The sequence below is a fragment of the Abramis brama genome (assembly GCF_963993115.1).
Source record: "Abramis brama genome assembly, chromosome: 1".
In the NCBI taxonomy this organism is placed as follows: Eukaryota; Metazoa; Chordata; class Actinopteri; order Cypriniformes; family Leuciscidae; genus Abramis; species Abramis brama.
In genome coordinates this window covers 40842801-40861916 of record NC_139963.1, presented here as the reverse complement: position 1 = coordinate 40861916, position 19116 = coordinate 40842801, and the positions used below count along the sequence as shown (strand labels likewise).

Genomic DNA, 19116 nt, shown 5'->3' with positions numbered 1-19116 from the left:
AGTTCACAAAATTCTGCGGGGAAACCACGGACGTGGCAACCCTTGCCTGAACACATCTCATCTTTAACCAGATCTCTGATACTGGGTGATTTACAGTATGTCTGTACCTGTGAACTGTTTAATATTCATATACCAGAACCAGAGTGTCCGTGAATTTAGTTAAAATAAAATTAAAGTTAGAATATTATGCCCACTTGTATGAATGGCTAATAGAATAAGAAATGAGCAATCATTTTACAATAAGCATCTGTTGCTGAGCTGTTATGGGAACAGTGTGATCGTAGTGAACTGCACACAAATAACACCTATGGGAAATGCAACAGAAAGCACTGGATAAACTTCACAACTAAATTAATAGCATAATTATCTGACTATATAATCCCTAAGGTCTATATATATATATATATATATACTCCTATTTGTATTCCAGATAATCATTGGAATTTAGAGATTAAAACCTTCATGAATGAGTAGAAGACATCACTTCTGCAAGCACATAACTTAACCATTCTATAAATAAATTTTATTAATAAATTATCTTCTTGTTCTTTGTTGTCTACATTTACATTTTAGTATTAAAGTTGTCATGAACTGTTCTCTGAGGCCCACTTATAGCAAGATTATAGAAATATTTTTTTAATCAAAAACATCATTATTTAGAAGTAATAGGTTATTTTCTTTCCTGTTTTTACTCTCTGTTTTGGTGGATGTGGCCTAAAAAAGGACACCCAGAAATTATTTTTATACATAAAAAAAAAATTAAAAAAAACTCACAAAATGATATGATCACACTTATTTTTCCTTAGGTTTCTATAGAACTGCATTGCCATAGCCACAAAAAAAGAGGAATGATATGTCTTTGTAGTTTTTTAAATGTGCTTATATAAATGAATTACCTTAACCTGATTGGGTAATATTTGAATGGTTGTTGCATAACTATTTTTACACTTCTATTGTTTATCACTATCACATTTGAATCTATTAATCTACTACTTACAGCATGAACTTCTTGGAAGTTATGACATCCAAAAAGTAAAATAAAAATAAAAATACACCTCAAAAATGATCTGTAAAAAAGGTTTAAAGGTTTATAGTTTAAAACTGTATTTAGATGGACATGTTTGTAACTAGGTTGCAGAAATTGTGAGCGTTTTAAATGGCAAACTTTTTATAATTTAATTCAATAAACTACCTGCACCGTGCACGCATGCGTGTCTGTTAGATCTGTATCTACTTACACTTCTATTTCCTCTAAATCTGCGATGTATGTACATTCATACTAATGTTAAACACCATATGTTATAATTGTTTAAAAGAGCCCCAGATCTGATTATGCAAATGAATGTGCCTGATAAACTTTTGTAGTCAGTTCTTCTGGTTTTCTTAACTTAAGAGGTTTGTTTAACACTATTTCAATAGCCCACTTTAGACATTCTACTAACTAAAAGTAACTTTGCAACTACATGTCAACAACTAGTTAGTTGACATGTAGTTGCAAAGTTACTTATATATATATATTCAAATGTTTGAAGTGGACCATCCTAAGAAGGTGTAACCGGGGTTTGTTGCAACGGGGCACTTACAGTCAGAACAGGGCCTTGCTTAGTATATTGCTCAAATTTACCATTCAATGTATGAATAACCCAGACTGCAAGTGTGAGTACTGGGTAAAGTACACAGGCTTTGTGGAAAGTGGGTTGTCTTGTGGCAGGAAAGCTGCTACTGTAACAAGTATCAGCTATTACTGGCAGCTGAGTGCCTGTAGGAGGCGCTGTTGCCATGTATGTATGACTGAAACTGTTGATTAGGTGTGTAACATTTTTTTAATGTTAAAGCTACAAAGCTATGTATTTTTTTTATTTTTATCATTTTTATAACCTCTTACAATAACTAAGGCGTAGATTGATGACGCATAAGCGGAATTATGGAACTTGTCGTCATGCCGATGGATCTAATAATGTTTATGGATGAGTGAAAACATTCATGTTTTTTTAACATGACTGTGGTATGAAGCAGGTCGCGATTGCTAATGAGAGACAGATATCAGCGCCACACGTGAGTCTCACGTATATAAAGGAATAAGGACATTTCATTCTACCGATCTACCCGCAAGTGCTGAATTACTACTCACTCACACATGTCCGTTTGACGAATTAAACTTCTGAGGTAACGCAGCGCTGTTTCACTTGGTCTAACGTTACACTATCATACTAAACAGCATTTGAGTGTGTTGAAAGTTATAATGTTATTTGTGTTAGTTTGTTGGCTGTGTGAGACTATAGCAGTAAGCTAGATCAACGTTAGAATAACATAATGATCATATTCTAACATTTCATCATGTTGTTGAGCTATATAACATTGATTTGTTTCATGTACATTTTGCTCACCTGTCTAATAAAGTATGCAAGAGCGGCGTCTCTGTCAAGTCAAAGTTAGTCGTGGACGTGGAGCTCTCGGCATCTCTAAAATCCTGATATTGATCCTCGTTTTAGTTCTTGTGTCCTAAAGTCTGCTTGCCATGGTCCATAATGTTAGAACGAAACAACAACAAGTGTGAGCGTGCCGCTAGACGTAACGCAGTTGTCCATGTCTGTTGCCAACTATGGCAGAACAAGCGGAAACCAGGGAACACGCGGATATTCATCATTGACAGGCGACAATGACCAGGGATGAGCCATTATTTACAATTGCAATTTCTCTGAAATTACAAATCTTTGGGAACTTTTGGGATATTGTAAGTACAAAACTGCAGGAAATATCACACAGTGCAAGCAATTTTGGGATATTTTATTACAAAAATCTTACATATTGTACCTTTAAACTTAATGAACATACATACATAAATACATATATATATATAGGTACTATACAGCTATCCGGACCACATGTGATGACCTACCCCAACCCCGCCCCTAAACCTACCCGTCACTGGGGTTACGACCAAACAAGAGCGGTTGTGGTCACGTGTGGTCCGGATAACCGTATAGTACCTATATACAGTATATATATATATACTGTAGGTTGCAAAATGAGCAGTTTCTCTGGATTTACTATTTATACTGTATGTATCTGTTAAAATATATAATGTATAAAATACATTTTTGACAACATTTCTTCAAATTTCAAATAAAAATATTGTCATTTATTGTATTTGCAGAAAATGACGACTGGTCAGAATAATGAAAAAAGATTTTTTTTTTCAGACCCTGAATAATGCAAAGGAAACAAGTTTATGTTCATTTTTAAACCACAAATTACTAATGTTTTAACTTTAAGAGTTCAGAAATTAATATTTGGAGGAATAGCCCTGATTTCCAATAATAGCTTTCATGCGTCTTGGCAAGCTCCCTATCAGTCGGTCACATTACTGTTGGGTCGATTTTATGCCATTCCTGGCGAAAAAATTCAAGCAGCTCGGCGTTGTTTGATGCCTTGTGACCATCCATCTTACTCTCGATCATTCCAGAGGTTTTCAGGGGTTCAGGTCTGGATGTTTTGATGGCCATGACAGGGTCTTGATCTGATGGTCCTCAATCCACACTTTGATTGGCATGGCTGTGTGGATTGGAGCATTGTCCTGCAGGATAAAAACAATCCTTCAAGTTGGGGAACATGATCAGAGCATAAGCATTGTCAGAGATAAACGAAAGTCTTACGGGTTTGGAATGACATGAGGGTAAATTATGACATAATTTTAATTTTTGGGTGAACTATCCCTTTAACTGTATGGTTCTCTTCTTCTAGGCCTCTCACAGAGGATGTGTGAAAGGTCAATAACCTGAATGAAAACAGGAAGCAGTTTTGTTCTTGAGTAAACAGCAAATACACAACCATACTGTGCCTATAACTGTGCTAATGTCCAGTCTTGTCAAATGGATACAGCCAGTGCTTAAATAAGACAAGCATCACTGTAACTATTGCTCATAATTAGGGATTTCAATAAAATATTAGTATTAAACTTTGGCCCACGTCATTTGTGCTATTGACATGAATGATATCTCAAATAATCCAGCTTGTTAAGGGAAGATGTATTAATATTGTTCTAATCTATTAGACTTACAAACTGCACCTGATGGACGATAAAGCAGGCACAAAATATGCCAAAGATTACAAGCAACCAAAGTCATATTTACAGACCAGAGACTAGCAACCAGAAACCCCTAAAAATAACCAAGAACACCATAGCAAGCACTGAAAACCACTCAAACACCACATAGAAATTCCCTAACATAATTTATAACCTCAAGTACACTCACTTTATTCATAAGATCTAATCTAGTGATTGTGGTTACTGTGGATGTTTACACCAGCAACTGTGACAATATGTACTTAGTAAAATGTGAAGGATTCATCAATATATCATAATCTGGGGTCATCTATACCGAGAGAAGCATCATGTTTGGTGTGTTCGTCATGTACTCATCTGCTTTCAGACATCACGCCTCCAACGCAGTGTGAAGCGGTGACACATGCCCTAATTGGTCTTGTGGTTTTCTTAGCGGAAGAGGTGGCTATTGGGGAGTTCCTGGTTAAAATTAAACCCTATATAAGCACTCAAGATGAAAGTAGAGATGAAAGTGCATGAGGAGCTGCTAAGGAAGAGGAAGGACAGCTCACTGACAGAACACTGTGTACTGATTATTAATGATGGTGTAGCATTTACTTGATCACCATCAACAAGCAACCATTACTGTTGCATAACATTTTGTTGAAAGGGGCCAATATTTATTAAAAACCAATTCTCATCAAAGTCTCACCAAGTTTATAAGTTTTAAACTTTTTTTGTGTTGATTCAGAAATAATAACTACAATTATACAGAATGAAGTGTACATTGTATTTGCAACAACTAATGTTTAGCTATTAATATGAATACACAGTTGTTATTACCATATACTCAATCTGCTGTAAACAAAGTAGGTTTCAGGAACATCACAGCCATGTAATTCAGTTTAAAATCAGCCAATCACAGCGATGTGTATGTAGGCACTGCCTACAGGACTTTTCAGTATTTCACCATTACAGTTTCATTTTAATCTGACCTTTAAAAAATGAAAAAGTATGCACATATTTGACCCTGGATCACAAAACCAGTCACAAGTCGCACGGGTATATTTGTGGCAATAGCCAACAATACATTGTATGGGTCAAAATTATTTTTCTTTTATGGCAAAAATCATTATAATATTAAGTAAAGATCATGTTCCATGAATATATTTAGTAGATTTCCTACCGTAAATATATAAAACATTTATTTTTGTGAGTGAATGCAGCACAATCGTGAACATAAATGGACAAATTTAAAGGCGATTGTCTCAATGTTTAGATTTTTTTGCACCCTCAGATTCCAGATGTTCAAATAGTTATATCTCGGCCAAATATTGCCCTATCCTAACAAACCATGGAAAGCTTATTTATTCAGCATTCAGATGATGTATAAATCTCAATTTCAGAAAATTTACCCATGTGACTGGTTTTGTGGTCCAGGGTCACATATCTGTCACAGTTATGTTCAGTTTGCTTTAGTATTCATGGACTTTTAGTTTGTATTCCCTAGTTTTCTGTCTTCCTTTGTTCACTTTCCCACTCCTCCTTTGTTTCCATGGTCACCATCATTATGAGTTTGTTTGGTTCAGGTGTGTTTCATTAATTAGCCTTGTTTGGATGTGTACTTAATTTCCTCCTTTTCCTCAGATCAGTGTCCAGTGTTTATTTTGTGAACTCTTATGTTGTGTTTTAACTTTCTTTATTTGCCTGTCTTCAGCCTGTGCTACAGCCTTGTGACAATATCTTTTGCATTTTATAATAATAAATTATACTCATAGCACTACAACACAAGAATAAAATTTAACAGACTGTATGTCAACCCCAACAGGTGTGGGGTTGTCACCTTTTACCCTTCCGGATTGTTTGTGTTGCCATGCCACCATTTGTTGTGTGATAAGGAAGTGATTGTGCTGGATTGTTTTTCGATGCTTACTTTCGTCTCTATTGGTTCACACCTACATGCCCTTGAATTTCTGAGCAGAAGAGAAAGCTTTAAGAAAACTTAAAGTGATATGCACTTCAAAGAGCATAAAACAAAGAGCATACCTGAAAATAAAATCCTTTCTCCCAGAAAGACAAGATGGAGACAGTTGAATATTTTAGCTTTGATCACATAATAATGAACCTTTAGAGGTGTCATATCCTGCCTAACTTTTAATATGTTTGATACTTCCAGGAAGGGTAATGCATTGCAAACCAAACAGACGACAACAACAACACCCCTCCACAGATAGAAAGGGACGGACCCAGTGAACCTGGAAACAAACTTAATTTTCAATTTGGCAACTGGACTGCATGCATCTCACTTCAACTCATGCAAGTTCTCTGAAAACTTAAAACCTGACTTCAAAGTACTCAATTATCTTACAACAATGCTTCATTTATCATCAGTGCTTCTTACTCTGATTTGTGATGTATTGTTTCATTCACAGACATTATGGTTGGTGTGCATGCTGAAAAAAGATCCCTGACATAACATCTCTTCTGAAATTCAAAGGCATGTAGGTATGAACCTGTTTTCCGTGAAAAGCATGGAAAAAGCATGATCAAAATCAAATCCTGATCTCACAACAAATGGTGTTTACAGATTGTACAACAACACAAACAGTCCAGAAGCGGAGGTCAAAGACTAAAAAACAAAACAAATAATATATAATACATGATCTATATTATAATAATAACAACAGCCTGGTTTCAATTACAGATTTGCGCAAAACTTTTGCGATATTTTCAAAAATTGCGAAATAACGCCTTTTCCTTTAACCGATGTTATGCGACTAAAACGTTTTTTTTTTTTTTTTTCTCTCGCGATAAGTGGTTCCAAACATGGCAACGGATGTTTGTAGTTTTAGGCCTACGTATATATCGCAGCTACTGCACTAGCCCTTATTTTAAATCAAAGGAGACATAGGCGTCTTATCCAAGCATTAATGTCAGGAAAACCCCTTATATGTTTCCTCGTATCTGCTTCAACGTCTTGGTAAATGTGGCATTTTTTTGTTGTTTAGAATTCCCGCAATTCTTTTGTCTTTTATGAGTTTAATAAAAAACTCTGTCTCATCTTCTGTCCAAACATACCGCGTCATCTTTAAAGAATGATCAACTCCTACGCCAGGTGACCTGTAAATGTGAAAAAACTGTTTCCATTGCAGTTTTGTGAAATATTCCTTTTTCGAATTGCCTGGAAAACCACCTCATGCAAGCGTAAAAACTTTTCTGAGATATATGGGAATTTTTGCGAAACTGACGTGTTGCTGTAGTAGGCTTTATTTTCAATTCATAATTTCAGTTTTCACAACTTGAAGGGTGATGGAAACGCAGCTATAGATAATTAAATATTAAAAACTTTTCTGTTTTAAGAAACTGTGTTTTGAGCAGATTATTAAAACACATCAAGTGAAGGAGCATTCCTAATGGAAGCAGGTAATGAATTCCATAACTTCAGAACCATGGTTTTGATTTTTCAAAGAGGCTGATACAGAGAAAGCGACCCAGCAGAGCAAAGAGAATGAGAAGGTATGGATGGTGTAACCGAATTACTATTATAAACTGAGGCAAATTTGTGTATTGCTTTGTAAGTTAAAAAATAATTTTGATATGTGTTATAGAATATTAAATAAAACAAACACACCCAAATGAAAGACTATGTTAGAGAAATTATTATTATAAAATTACTATATTTTACAGTAAATATTTGTTTACGATGATATTGTAACGATAACCAGCTGGAGTACCCTTGACAGCCACCAGAGGGCACTCCACACCTGACTCTCATGTTCACTCACAGACTACATCTCCCATCATTATCTGCCTGGACTCATCAGCACTCATTATCACATTCACCTGTATCTCATCTTCTTGTTTAGTTCACCCCATATAAGCCTGGTTCACCCCATCACTCACTGCGAAGTTTTGTTTAGTGTCACACTGCAACTCTGAGCGTTTTTCCTGGTTTTCTTGTTTCTTGGTTTTCGGATTTCTTGCCTGTTCCTTGGATTACTCTCTTGCCTCTGACCCCTGCCTGTCTTGTTTTGTTTTTGTTTGTTTGTTTGGACTGCCTACCTGTGTTTTGACCCACTGCCTGTTTATTGGATTACGTGTCTGGATTGCCTCTTAATAAAAGCTGCATTTGGATCTACCTTTGAGTCTCGGAGCAGTTCGTGACAGAAAACTTCGCCATACCTAGATCCAGCAGCGATGCCATCAGATACAGCAGTACAAATCCTGCGTCTCCGTCAGGGGAATCGGCCGATTGAGAGGTATGTCGAGGAGTTTATTGAACTGGCAAATCTCACCTCAATGAACACAGAATGCCTTAAGATCTTTTTTCGGGGAGGGCTATCTGAACCGTTCAGTTCATTCATGCCCTTGCATGATCCTCATGAGACTTTGGAGCACTATATTGATCTGGCCCTTTTGTTAAGCGGATCATCGTTTACTGTGGGCGGGGTAGAGGAGGAGCTCCGTGAGCCTGGAGTATCCCCTCAGCCTGAGCTTCTTCACGCCAGTCCAGCCGAGCCTGCACTTCACGCCAGTCCAGCCGAGCCTGCACTTCACGCCAGATCTGCCGAAGCCAAGGCAGTATGCGTCATGCCCGCCGCCCCTGAGACTGAGAGCATCATGCCTGCCGCGCCTGAGACAGCAAGCGACATGCCCGCCAAGCTAGAGTCTTCACCGCTGGTCCCGTCCAGCACAGCGCCTTCTTCACCGCTGGTCCCGTCCAGCACAGAGCCTTCACTGCTGGTCCCATCCAGCACAGAGCCCTCTTCATCGCTGGTTCCATCCAGCACAGAGCCCTCTTCGCCGCTGGTTCCATCCAGCACAGAGCCCTCTTCGCCGCTGGTCCTGCCCAGCACAGAGCGCGCTGATCCTGAGCCAGAGACTGTTCACGTCACTTCTGCCGATCCAGAGACTGAGCTTCACGTCACTCCTGAATCTGATCCTGATACTGAGCCTGAATCTGTTCCTCTTCCTCTTTCTGCGCCTGTGTCTTCGGACAAGATGGCCGACTCCACGCCTGTGTCTTCGGACAAGATGGCTGAAACCACGCCTGTGACTTCGGATAAGATGGCCACCGCCGAGCCAGTGTCTCAGGACAAGATGGTCTCCGCCGAGCCAGTGTCTCAGGACAAGATGGTCTCCGCCGAGCCAGTGTCTTCGGAAAAGATGGCCGCCGCTGAGCCGGTGTCTGTTCCTGAGCCGGTGTCTGTTCCTGAGCCGGTGTCTGTTCCTGAGCCGGTGTCTGTTCCTGAGCCGGTGCCTGTTCCTGAGCCGGTGCCTGTTCCTGTCCCTGAGCCGGTTCCTGTTCCTGTCCCTGAGCCGGTTCCTGTTCCTGTCCCTGAGCCGGTTCCTGTTCCTGTCCCTGAGCCGGTTCCTGTTCCTGTCCCTGAGCCGGTTCCTGTTCCTGTCCCTGAGCCGGTTCCTGTTCCTGTCCCTGAGCCGGTTCCTGTTCCTGTCCCTGAGCCGGTTCCTGTTCCTGTCCCTGAGCCGGTGTCTGTTCCTGTCCCTGAGCCGGTGTCTGTTCCTGTGCCATGGTCGCCTCCCTGGCCGCCTGCACTGCCTGCTCCGTCCTGGCCTCCCTTATTACCGCAGTCTCAAGGTCCTCTTCCGCTCCACGGACCTGGCCCTCCATCCCGCCCCCGGATCCGCCTCCGGGCCACCTCCCACCTGGACAGTTTTGGAGCGTCTGGAAGCCGCTCTTTGGGGAGGGGCTATGTAACGATAACCAGCTGGAGTGCCCTTGACAGCCACCAGAGGGCACTCCACACCTGACTCTCATGTTCACTCACAGACTACATCTCCCATCATTCTCTGCCTGGACTCATCAGCACTCATTATCACATTCACCTGTATCTCATCTTCTTGTTTAGTTCACCCCATATAAGCCTGGTTCACCCCATCACTCACTGCGAAGTTTTGTTTAGTGTCACACTGCAACTCTGAGCGTTTTTCCTGGTTTTCTTGTTTCTTGGTTTTCGGATTTCTTGCCTGTTCCTTGGATTACTCTCTTGCCTCTGACCCCTGCCTGTCTTGTTTTGTTTGTTTGGACTGCCTACCTGTGTTTTGACCCACTGCCTGTTTATTGGATTACGTGTCTGGATTGCCTCTTAATAAAAGCTGCATTTGGATCTACCTTCGAGTCTCGGAGCAGTTCGTGACAGATATATCCTGTGGCTTCCTTCACATCTCTCTATTAGATATTCATGTTCTCTTATGCTGCAGTATTCCCCAAGTGTGGGGTTGTTTTATAAATACTGTGCACCAAAATCCCTGTTCCACCAAACATCGTACCATGGGAATAAACCATTTCTCAGCACTCATTCTCTTGCTGTCAGCAGTGTGTAGGACAAGAGCAGAATAAGAGGAAGAGCTGTGAGTTTCAGTAGTACAAGATAAACATGTATACGAGAACACTGAGCAGAACTGGATTTGATACTTGAAATGGCAGCAGTAAAGTTTGGGCTCAGGAAGATTTTTTATTTCATTTTTATGAAAATAATGCTTTTATTCAGCAAGGACACATTGAATTAATCAAAAGTGACAAAGACTTTAACACTGTTACCAAAAAATCTATTTAAAATAAATGTTCTTTTCAACTTTCCTATTAATAAAAAAATACTTTTAAACAGCTTTCAACATTGATAATATTAATTAATGTTTTTTGAGCATCAACTCATCATGTGAGAATGTTTTCTGAAGTATCATGTGACACTGAATAATGGAGTAATGATGCTGAAAATACAGCTTTGAGCACAGGAATAAATTACATTTTGTTGTATTCTTTTATATTAAATCCTATATTTCACAAGATTACTGTTTTTACTGTTATCAAATAAATGCAACATTGATGACCACAAAGTTTTGAATGATAGTGTAATGTTTTTGACACTTAAGCCATGCTTTAAATTGTCTAAATGTCACTATATTAAATACAGATAATACTGAAGCTTTCTGACTTAATGCATTTTTAGTAAATATAAAGTCAGTTTTCCTCAAATTCCGACCATGATCCACACCATGCACACACAAATAAATCCCAATATGCTGACATCAAGGTTGTCTACTTCCTTATACAGATTCTTATTCTTCTCCCATATACAGATGTATGTCTGAAATCTGAGCTTGCTGAGTTTGTCTGTGCATAATAACAGTACTTATCAATAACAGTTTGCGTCAGTGAGAAAACAAGGACAAATATACCACTACTCAACATCTCACAGCTCTCTTGTCTCTTGTTGTTTTGACGCATTGTGAGGAGAACCCTAATTTATATTATTTCATATTCTAACAGTGAAGGAAACTACAACACCACTGCAGAGTCTCTCTCATTGTCCACTGCAGAACAATGAGAGAGGTATGTGTTTATTTTGAAATGTTTCAGACCTGTTCCATCTGTTATAATTTCCTATTCATATCCTGTTCTGCCTGTATGCACCAAGATAAGGCTAGAAAGCAGAACAATCAATCAACAATTCTCTATCAATCATGAAATAAATTTTAAAAAAATCCATCAACAAAGCAGCATAATGAATGTTCAAATGAAATAACATTTTAAATTTCTAGATTTGAAGAGAATGAAAACAATGGATGCTGCTGTCACAATCCTAGATTTATTTTTGTATGATTATTTTATGATTATATATTTTGTGTTCATGGAAATTGGGTAATTTGGTAATTTACTGTCCATCGGTGTACTTCTGTGACATTATTGAAAAGGATTGGGAATTGGCACGCTGACGCATGCGTAGTAGTGGTATGTTTGGGGGTAGATGAAGCAAGCTGTTAACTCAAGCTGCTCCTAACAGCATGAGATCTGACAAACGTCAGTAAAGCTTTATCTTTCTGTGTATGCCTGCATTATTATTTCTGACCCATCTACAGCTCTTCTGTTCTGCAGCCCCTCTTACACATCTGGTGGCAGCGGGTTTGGTCATGGCGCGTGAGTGGAACTTTATTCTTGTACAAACAGACACTGTATTAAGCAGTACATAAAGTAGGCCTACTGAATGAAAATGTCTCTGAAACGTCTGTGTATTTGACAAATATTGCATTTATTTCACTTCGACTGTGATAAAGTATGCTTCACGTATTTTTTGTTCACGTTTATGTTGAATAAATACTGCACTTTGGTTTAATTCAACTCACCTTCAGTGGAATCCTTACAGCAGGGCTTTAATGGAAATTTTCCTCCAATCTTTTTGGGGATGAAAAAAAAAAATAAGATCCACTGGTCGAGACGTTTTGAAGTGATTGAAGTGACCGTGGAGGCTAGCATGGATTTGGATAAAGCCAAGTCAAGTCAAGTCATCTTCATTTATATAGCGCTTTTAACCATGTAGATTGTTCCAGCTTTACATTGACAATAGGAAATTAATGTAACAGAGATTGTTTTGGCGTTATAGCAGCTCTACAATAAAGTTATTGTCCAGCTAAAGTTAGTTTGATTGATTCACTTCCGTCGCAACGATCATTAGTTATTAACTTAGGGGCCGCTAACACGACACCGTTTTAACAGAAAACTCTTAAGTTCTTTCTGCGCAAACTTCAAAAACGCAAACCAGTGAGAACGCCGATGCCGTGCACATGCAAATTACGAGTTCAGTCTATAGGTATGCGCGTTTGAATATATGTGCGCAGGCGTGTAGTTGTTCCCTACAAATCAACCCTCAACATACTACTTGTCTGGCTTGTAAAGCCAGATTATCTATGATTTTGCAAACTTGCCTCGATGGTACTGGTTTTAGCTACTCAGACAGTTTGACTAGTGAATCAAGGACTATAAACAAGTGAAAGATTAAATGAAAAATATTTTTGGCGAATGAGTTTATCTATACACATTTCAAAGTTTATGCATGTGTAGCAGAGCGGGCGTGGTTTGACTCAAATTGATGTAATTTCCGACTACGCCACCTGGGGAATTTCACCCCAAGAATTTAATATAACCTCTAAGCTAAGGCATGCACAGGTCCCAATCACCGTTGAGTCAGAGACATAAGTAATCGTACAAAAGTATTTTATTTAAGCAACATTCATAGTTAAAAGAGGCATTGACCAGCAATCACACTCATCTCAATTGTTTAATTCTATCGTTGGCAGCAGAGGAACCTGGGCTTACCCGCAGAGAGAGTCTCGAGATATCACCCTTATGAAAATTACTCTATACACAGTGCACACACACTAATACACACTCAACGACTCATGTCAGAGAATGCAAAAAGAACAAAATGATATAACCATAAATCACTAATACAATAATCAAACCAAAATAATATACAAATTCAAACAGAAATCAATTAAAGAAATAAACAGGAAAAAGCAAATCAAAAGAAACTCAAAGCATATCACTGAAAACAAAATTCACAGAAAACAGTGCACTGGAACAGTTCGCTCGAGACGGTTCACTCGAAACACTCGGGTCAGTTCACTCGAGTCGGTTCCCTCGAGACGGTTCCCTCGAGACGGTTCACTCGAAACAGAACACTCGGGTCAGTTCACTCGAGTCGGTTCCCTCGAGACGGTTCACTCGAAACAGAACACTCGGAACAGAACACTCAAGACAGTTCACTCGAAACAGAACACTCAAGACAGTTCACTCAGTCGAAACAGTTCACTCAAGACAGTTCACTTGAAAGTTCACTTAAAACAGAACACAAAACAGATAAAACAGAACAGCAGCCGATGAGGAGCAGAGCAAACAGCAGTTTATGATGAAGCAACGGGCAGATAATTCTCATGCAGGACGCCGCTACTGTCCTTATCTCGTGCCTAAAAACAAAACAAAGGTGTTACACCGCGATTCTCCCTTGGCTTCATGCTCGAGCAGTATACTCACAAAACATGCTGTCCCGGGATTACTATCCCGAACTATGCGGTAGATGGAGTCAAATGTCTCCGACAAACTCGTTGGCAGAAAGCGCAGATAGATCCTACACTACGTTAAACAGAGATTAGTCAGATTACCCGCTCAGCCAAAGCAAAACTTCATTTACAAGACACCGTCGCATACAAATGCCTCCCTTACCTGTCTCAAATGTCCATACTGAACTCTCCAGAAAGCACACAGACTGGCAAACAGCACTGACAGTGAATAAGCAGCTTCAGCGATCTTTTTACGAGCAACACCTGACACTGCACTCCAACAAAAAGCAGCAGGGCGCCTGGGTGACGTCACGGCCCCGGATAGTGACGCACACTAAGGAACCGGTAACCCATGCTCTTATACGCACCGGATGCCAGGCCATTGGCCAAACCATGACAAGTAGGAGGGGTCATAACCCTTCCTGCTACACATGCGCACACCTGCATGCATGGCCAGGAACTCCAAGTTTTTGAGGCAGAAATTTGTCTTTTGGTGATTGAAGCTTTTCCCACTTACGAGGCTAATGCAAATAACAGAGAAAAAGCTTCAGAGGACTTCATGAAACTTCATTGGACTCTGGGAAGTCTGACTGAGAGAGTGGATCAACTATAGCTCAAGGTCAGCAGACAGAGGAATGCCAACAGATCATCAAAGGCACAGCCTTATCCCGGATGATTCACAAGTGTGTAAATCTTAATGTCGCTGATGTGACAGACAATCATATACTGAGTTTGACTCTTTCTATGACCAAAGTAGACCTTCATACAGAGACACTAGTGGTGATAGGGACTGTTACGAAGCATGCAGACGCATCACAGCTTGAGACTCTCTGGATCATTCTTCTCGTTCTGACGTGGTAGGGGCAACAGGTTATCGGACGGCTGCCCAACAAAGTGGCAAAGTAATCGTTCTTCAAGTCCTGGTCATCTGCGTTACCAGTCTCCTTCACATGTTCATCAGCATGAGGGAAACTACCGGTAGTTGACAATGACGGACAGTTGCTAACTGATTAAATGATTTTAAAAAAAGGTGTAATTTGTAATCGAAGATGCAGTAGTTCATGCTTTTGTTAATACTGGTGCTTATGTTTCTCTTATAAGTTAAGGTTTCAGAATGTCTACTTCTACTTTATGTCAAAGACCCTTAGTGAAATAGGTCATACCTCTGACTTCTATTTCTGGTGACACTTTAGATTCAGTGGGTACTTTGTCAGCTAATGTCACTCTGGAAAAGCATAGTTTCAGATTCATTTCAAGGGATCCGAAATTGCTCAAAAGCTGTTGTACTTGGTTGGGACTTTTTGTCCATGCAGAAATTTGTGATTAAACTGCAGAACATGTCTTTTGAACTAGGTGAGGACTCCATATCCTTTGTTGACCAACATACCCTTAAACTTGTGGGTGTTACAGTTTCGACCACTACGGTTGTTCCTTCTCTGTCAGAGGCTGTAATCTCTCTGAAATTTGCGTTACACCACGGAGGTTTGCTGCCAAATGGCTGCACCGGTATGTTTGAGCCCCACTATCATGAAGACTCAAAGGTAGGATTTGCATGGCCTGTGATGAAAGCAGATAAGGGTTCAATTTATCTGAAGGTGGTCAATTCCTCTGCATATGCCATTTCCCACTTTCCATCCCATTTCTGAGAGTGATCAGGATGGTTTTGTGGTAGTAATTGATAAAATTCTGAATAATGTGAAATGTTTTTGGTTCCAGTTGAGTGTCAATACCCAAGTCATTTGTACTGCCAGATCTCTCTAACATTGAGCTATCTGTTACACAGCAAAATAGACTGACATATTTACTAACCTCTTTCTCTGATGTTCTCATTCTGCTACGACTACGGTGGAACCAGCTTGGTTTCCCACAAAATCAGGACCATAGATGACACTCCCATTTCCCAGCGAGTGTACAGGACTTCTCAAGGCAGAAATTCACAGTCAGGCAAACTCAAAGCACAAGATATACTAGAGGACAGTGATAGTCCTTGGTGAAGTCCTGTAGTGATGTATAATTAATATACATTTAATCTACAGTAAGCACAGAAACCCCTCACAGAGACAGTATCTATTTAAACTGATGACTTACCTTTCATCTCTCTGATGGCTGTTTCTGTTAGTGCCAACTGTTAGTCAGAACGATAGTCAACAGTAACAATGGCCTTCTTAGAACTTCTCTTACTGTATGGCGTAGGACCACCATTTAGGAGATACGACCACAGAAATCACCATGATTGGTCATCTTTTGTTGGGGACAGCCCAAAATCATACAATGTGTACCAGCATAAGGTGGAGTGACAAATCTGTCTGACCCAATGTGAAATCGACACACTACTGATGAATCTACTTGTACTGATTATGGAAAAGACATTGCATGCTATTAGAAAACAGGTCCTCTGCTCTCACAGATCTATAGTTGGGATGAAAATCAAAAGAGACCAAATCTTTTTGAGAAACTTTGGTGGCAGCTTCCACATTTAGTGTTGAACATTGTTGGGGGTAAAGCATTACAAGCAATGTGAGTCCCGTAATCAGATTAATTTTTTCAAGGAACTATTAAAGTAATGCATTAGCAAATTTACAACAAAATATCTGAAAATAAAAAAATAAAACAAGTCCAGCCCAGGTGAGAAACGTTAACACAAAAGTTGCATAATGCATTACTTTCCATTAAAAGTAACTAAACACAATTAGTTTTTTATTCTTTTAGGGAGTAAAGCAAAATTGTAATAGCCTAGAAATCTAGATGAACCCTAGCGGCAGCAAATGTAATTTGCAGCCAGGGTCGTCTAGTAACTCTCCGTTGGCTTGCGAGCTGGAAAAAACAAACTCTAGTCAGGCCAATCACATTGTGTATAGAGTCAGTGGGCGGGCTTAACATAAAGACGGCCGAGTTGCGATGGTTCCGCGTGAATTCCCTGCTACTTGAAAACAAAGAAGATGGCTGCTGCTGCTGCTGGCGAACAGCAGCCTTTCGAATCGGCTTTGGCCGCGACTCTTAAGTCACTTAAGTCATTCTTAAAAAAGGAAGATGTGTTCAGAGATTTGCCGACTGGATACGGCAAAAGTTGAATCTATCAACTACCTCCACTGGTGGTTAGTTGTAGCACTATCCTATTGCGTGCAGAGGGAATTTGAAAGACATCAGTTTATCCCACCCCTCGGATTGAGCCCTGCCAATGGTGTGTTCCCAGACCCAACATCTTGATGTGGGTCTGGCTTATCAGGCTCATATTGTAAGGCATTACTTTTAAAAGTAACTTTCCCCAACACTGGTGTTGAAGGGTGGAGTACTTTGTTGTACAGGGTGTAAACCTCAAACTTATCAGGCGGTTATTCCTGGTGTTCTCATTCAAGACACTTTACATTATTTTCATGGTGAGTTTTGAGTGTGCATGCTGCACTATTTTGACTGGCATTCAGCACTAGTGTCCAGGACATTCCATTTCATAATTTTGCAAATATTATGGGATACTTTTGAATGCTCTCTGAACATTCTGAAACAAATGGTAATGTTTAAAAAAAATGTCTGACAAACTAAAATATTTCAGAAAAAAATTTCCATGAACAATGTAAAAATGTTTTGTTTTTTTTTTGCTAACATTTTTAGAACATTATTGAAGACTAGATAACTTTGAATGAATATACTATTAAGATTACTGGAATGATGGTGACCTTGCCAGGATGTTAGCAAAAGTTCTGAGTATGTTTCCTGTTAACTGTGCTCTAGTATGAGTAACATACTGTAGGTTAATTTGTAAAATATTATGTTGTATATTTTCTTAATATATTTAACCTACTGCACACAACATGATCCATTTCACAGTTCTATGGGCGTAAAAAGTGTCTTCAGGGTAACTAACCACAGACTGGAAACACATAATCAGCAGTGAAAAAGTGGTTTATCACTCTACACGTGTTGGATTGAGTTCTGTAGGCCGAATGAGAAAGTTAATTTATCAAACATATTTCAAACAACATGTCTTATCTATCCATCATCCTAATAAAATGAAAGCACACAGGTGACTGATTTGGAATGTTCTACACAGACACTCTGACACAGCTGGTTGAGGATGAGGATGAAGATGCGGCAAGTCGAAGCAGATCTAAAATAGCAACATAACAGATGTACACTGGAACTAATGAACAAATAAGGAATAGGTGTGTGTAATCAATAAGACAATGAGAAGGCATAATAATGGGGGAAAATAGAAAGGAAATGCAGGAAATGACGATTGCAAAATAAAAGTCCTTGAAACTGACATATAATGCAACAGATCGTGATATTACCCAAACCACCCAAACAGAACAGCTTTGAGGAATGTGATGTTTCCCCATTCAAAGAGATAGGAGCTGCACTTGCATGACTGAAATACAAGGGGGTAATCCAGCACCCGGAAAGCGTACGCCATTGGTTAGCAAGCCATTACCTGCTGTTAGCATTCCATTGACTCCCATTCATTTTGGCGTCACTTTGACAGCGAATAACTTTACATCTGAAGCGTTTAAAGACTCCATTACCTTGTATCTTACGTTATGGCCCCATAGAAGCAGTTTTTGTAAAAATAGACTAACGATTGTGCGATAAACCACGCGACTCTTTGTTGCACAGTAGAGAAATTACCATATAGACAGGAGGAGAAGCTCGCAGGCAATCGGGGGGACATGGACAGGGATGGGCAGTATTTCAGATACATGTATTTAAAATACTATTTCATATTTTGTATTTTAAAGCCTTTGGAAAAAATCTTTATATTTAAATACATTTAAGATGAGTATTTTTGTATTTTCAAAATACATAAAATACTTTTTGCCAGTCAACCTCTTTATCAGGGTATTGATTTTGTGCAACTAGTTCAGACATTCACTAGCTCAGCATTGGATCAGCGATTTTTTTTTTTGGAATAAGGTGAGAATGTCATGATCAATTCTACTTGTTGATTAAAATAGTGCATTATTCACTTTATTCTGTGGAATTAAAACTGATATTGAGAATTGTGAAGCCATGATATTGTTACTGTGAAGTAAAACTGAGATTTTGGTAATTTCGCCCATCCATATTCTTTGCTAGATAGCAGAAAAGGTTCCCACAGTTTTACATACAGTATGAATTTTTTAATAGTGTTCACCACAAGTAATAGACTACATTGTAACCAGAAATAAGTATATAAATGGCTGCTATTTTGCATAAGTTTATTTGTAATTGCCAGAAAG

General features: G+C 39.3%; 1 protein-coding gene and 1 long non-coding RNA gene across 3 annotated transcripts; one reads left to right on the top strand and one right to left on the bottom strand.

Annotated features, from left to right (window-relative positions):
* The first annotated feature begins 6262 nt into the window (after positions 1-6262).
* On the top strand, positions 6263-10891 carry LOC311097010 (uncharacterized protein). 2 transcript variants are annotated; one of them, XM_084136478.1, is made up of 2 exons: positions 6263-6550; positions 8169-10891. In XM_084136478.1, the coding sequence occupies exon 2, from the start codon at positions 8243-8245 to the stop codon at positions 9815-9817; it is 1575 nt and encodes a 524-aa protein (XP_083992604.1). In that variant the 5' UTR covers positions 6263-6550; positions 8169-8242; the 3' UTR covers positions 9818-10891. The 2 variants fall into 2 exon arrangements, with proteins under 2 accessions (XP_083992604.1, XP_083992605.1); XM_084136479.1 differs by having other exon boundaries at positions 6514-8304; positions 8470-10891.
* A 2127-nt stretch (positions 10892-13018) lies between these two features.
* On the bottom strand, positions 13019-14273 carry LOC311094126. The gene is made up of 3 exons (XR_014608569.1): positions 14067-14273; positions 13878-13976; positions 13019-13810 (listed from the first exon to the last, which is right to left on the bottom strand). It is a non-coding gene; the product is annotated as an uncharacterized lncRNA (long non-coding RNA).
* Between the last annotated feature and the right edge of the window lie 4843 nt (positions 14274-19116).

What these genes read in the sequence shown, in the direction of transcription:
- LOC311097010 (XM_084136478.1), top strand. Translation starts at nt 8,243, where the DNA reads ATGCCATCAGATACAGCAGTACAAATCCTGCGTCTCCGTCAGGGGAAT.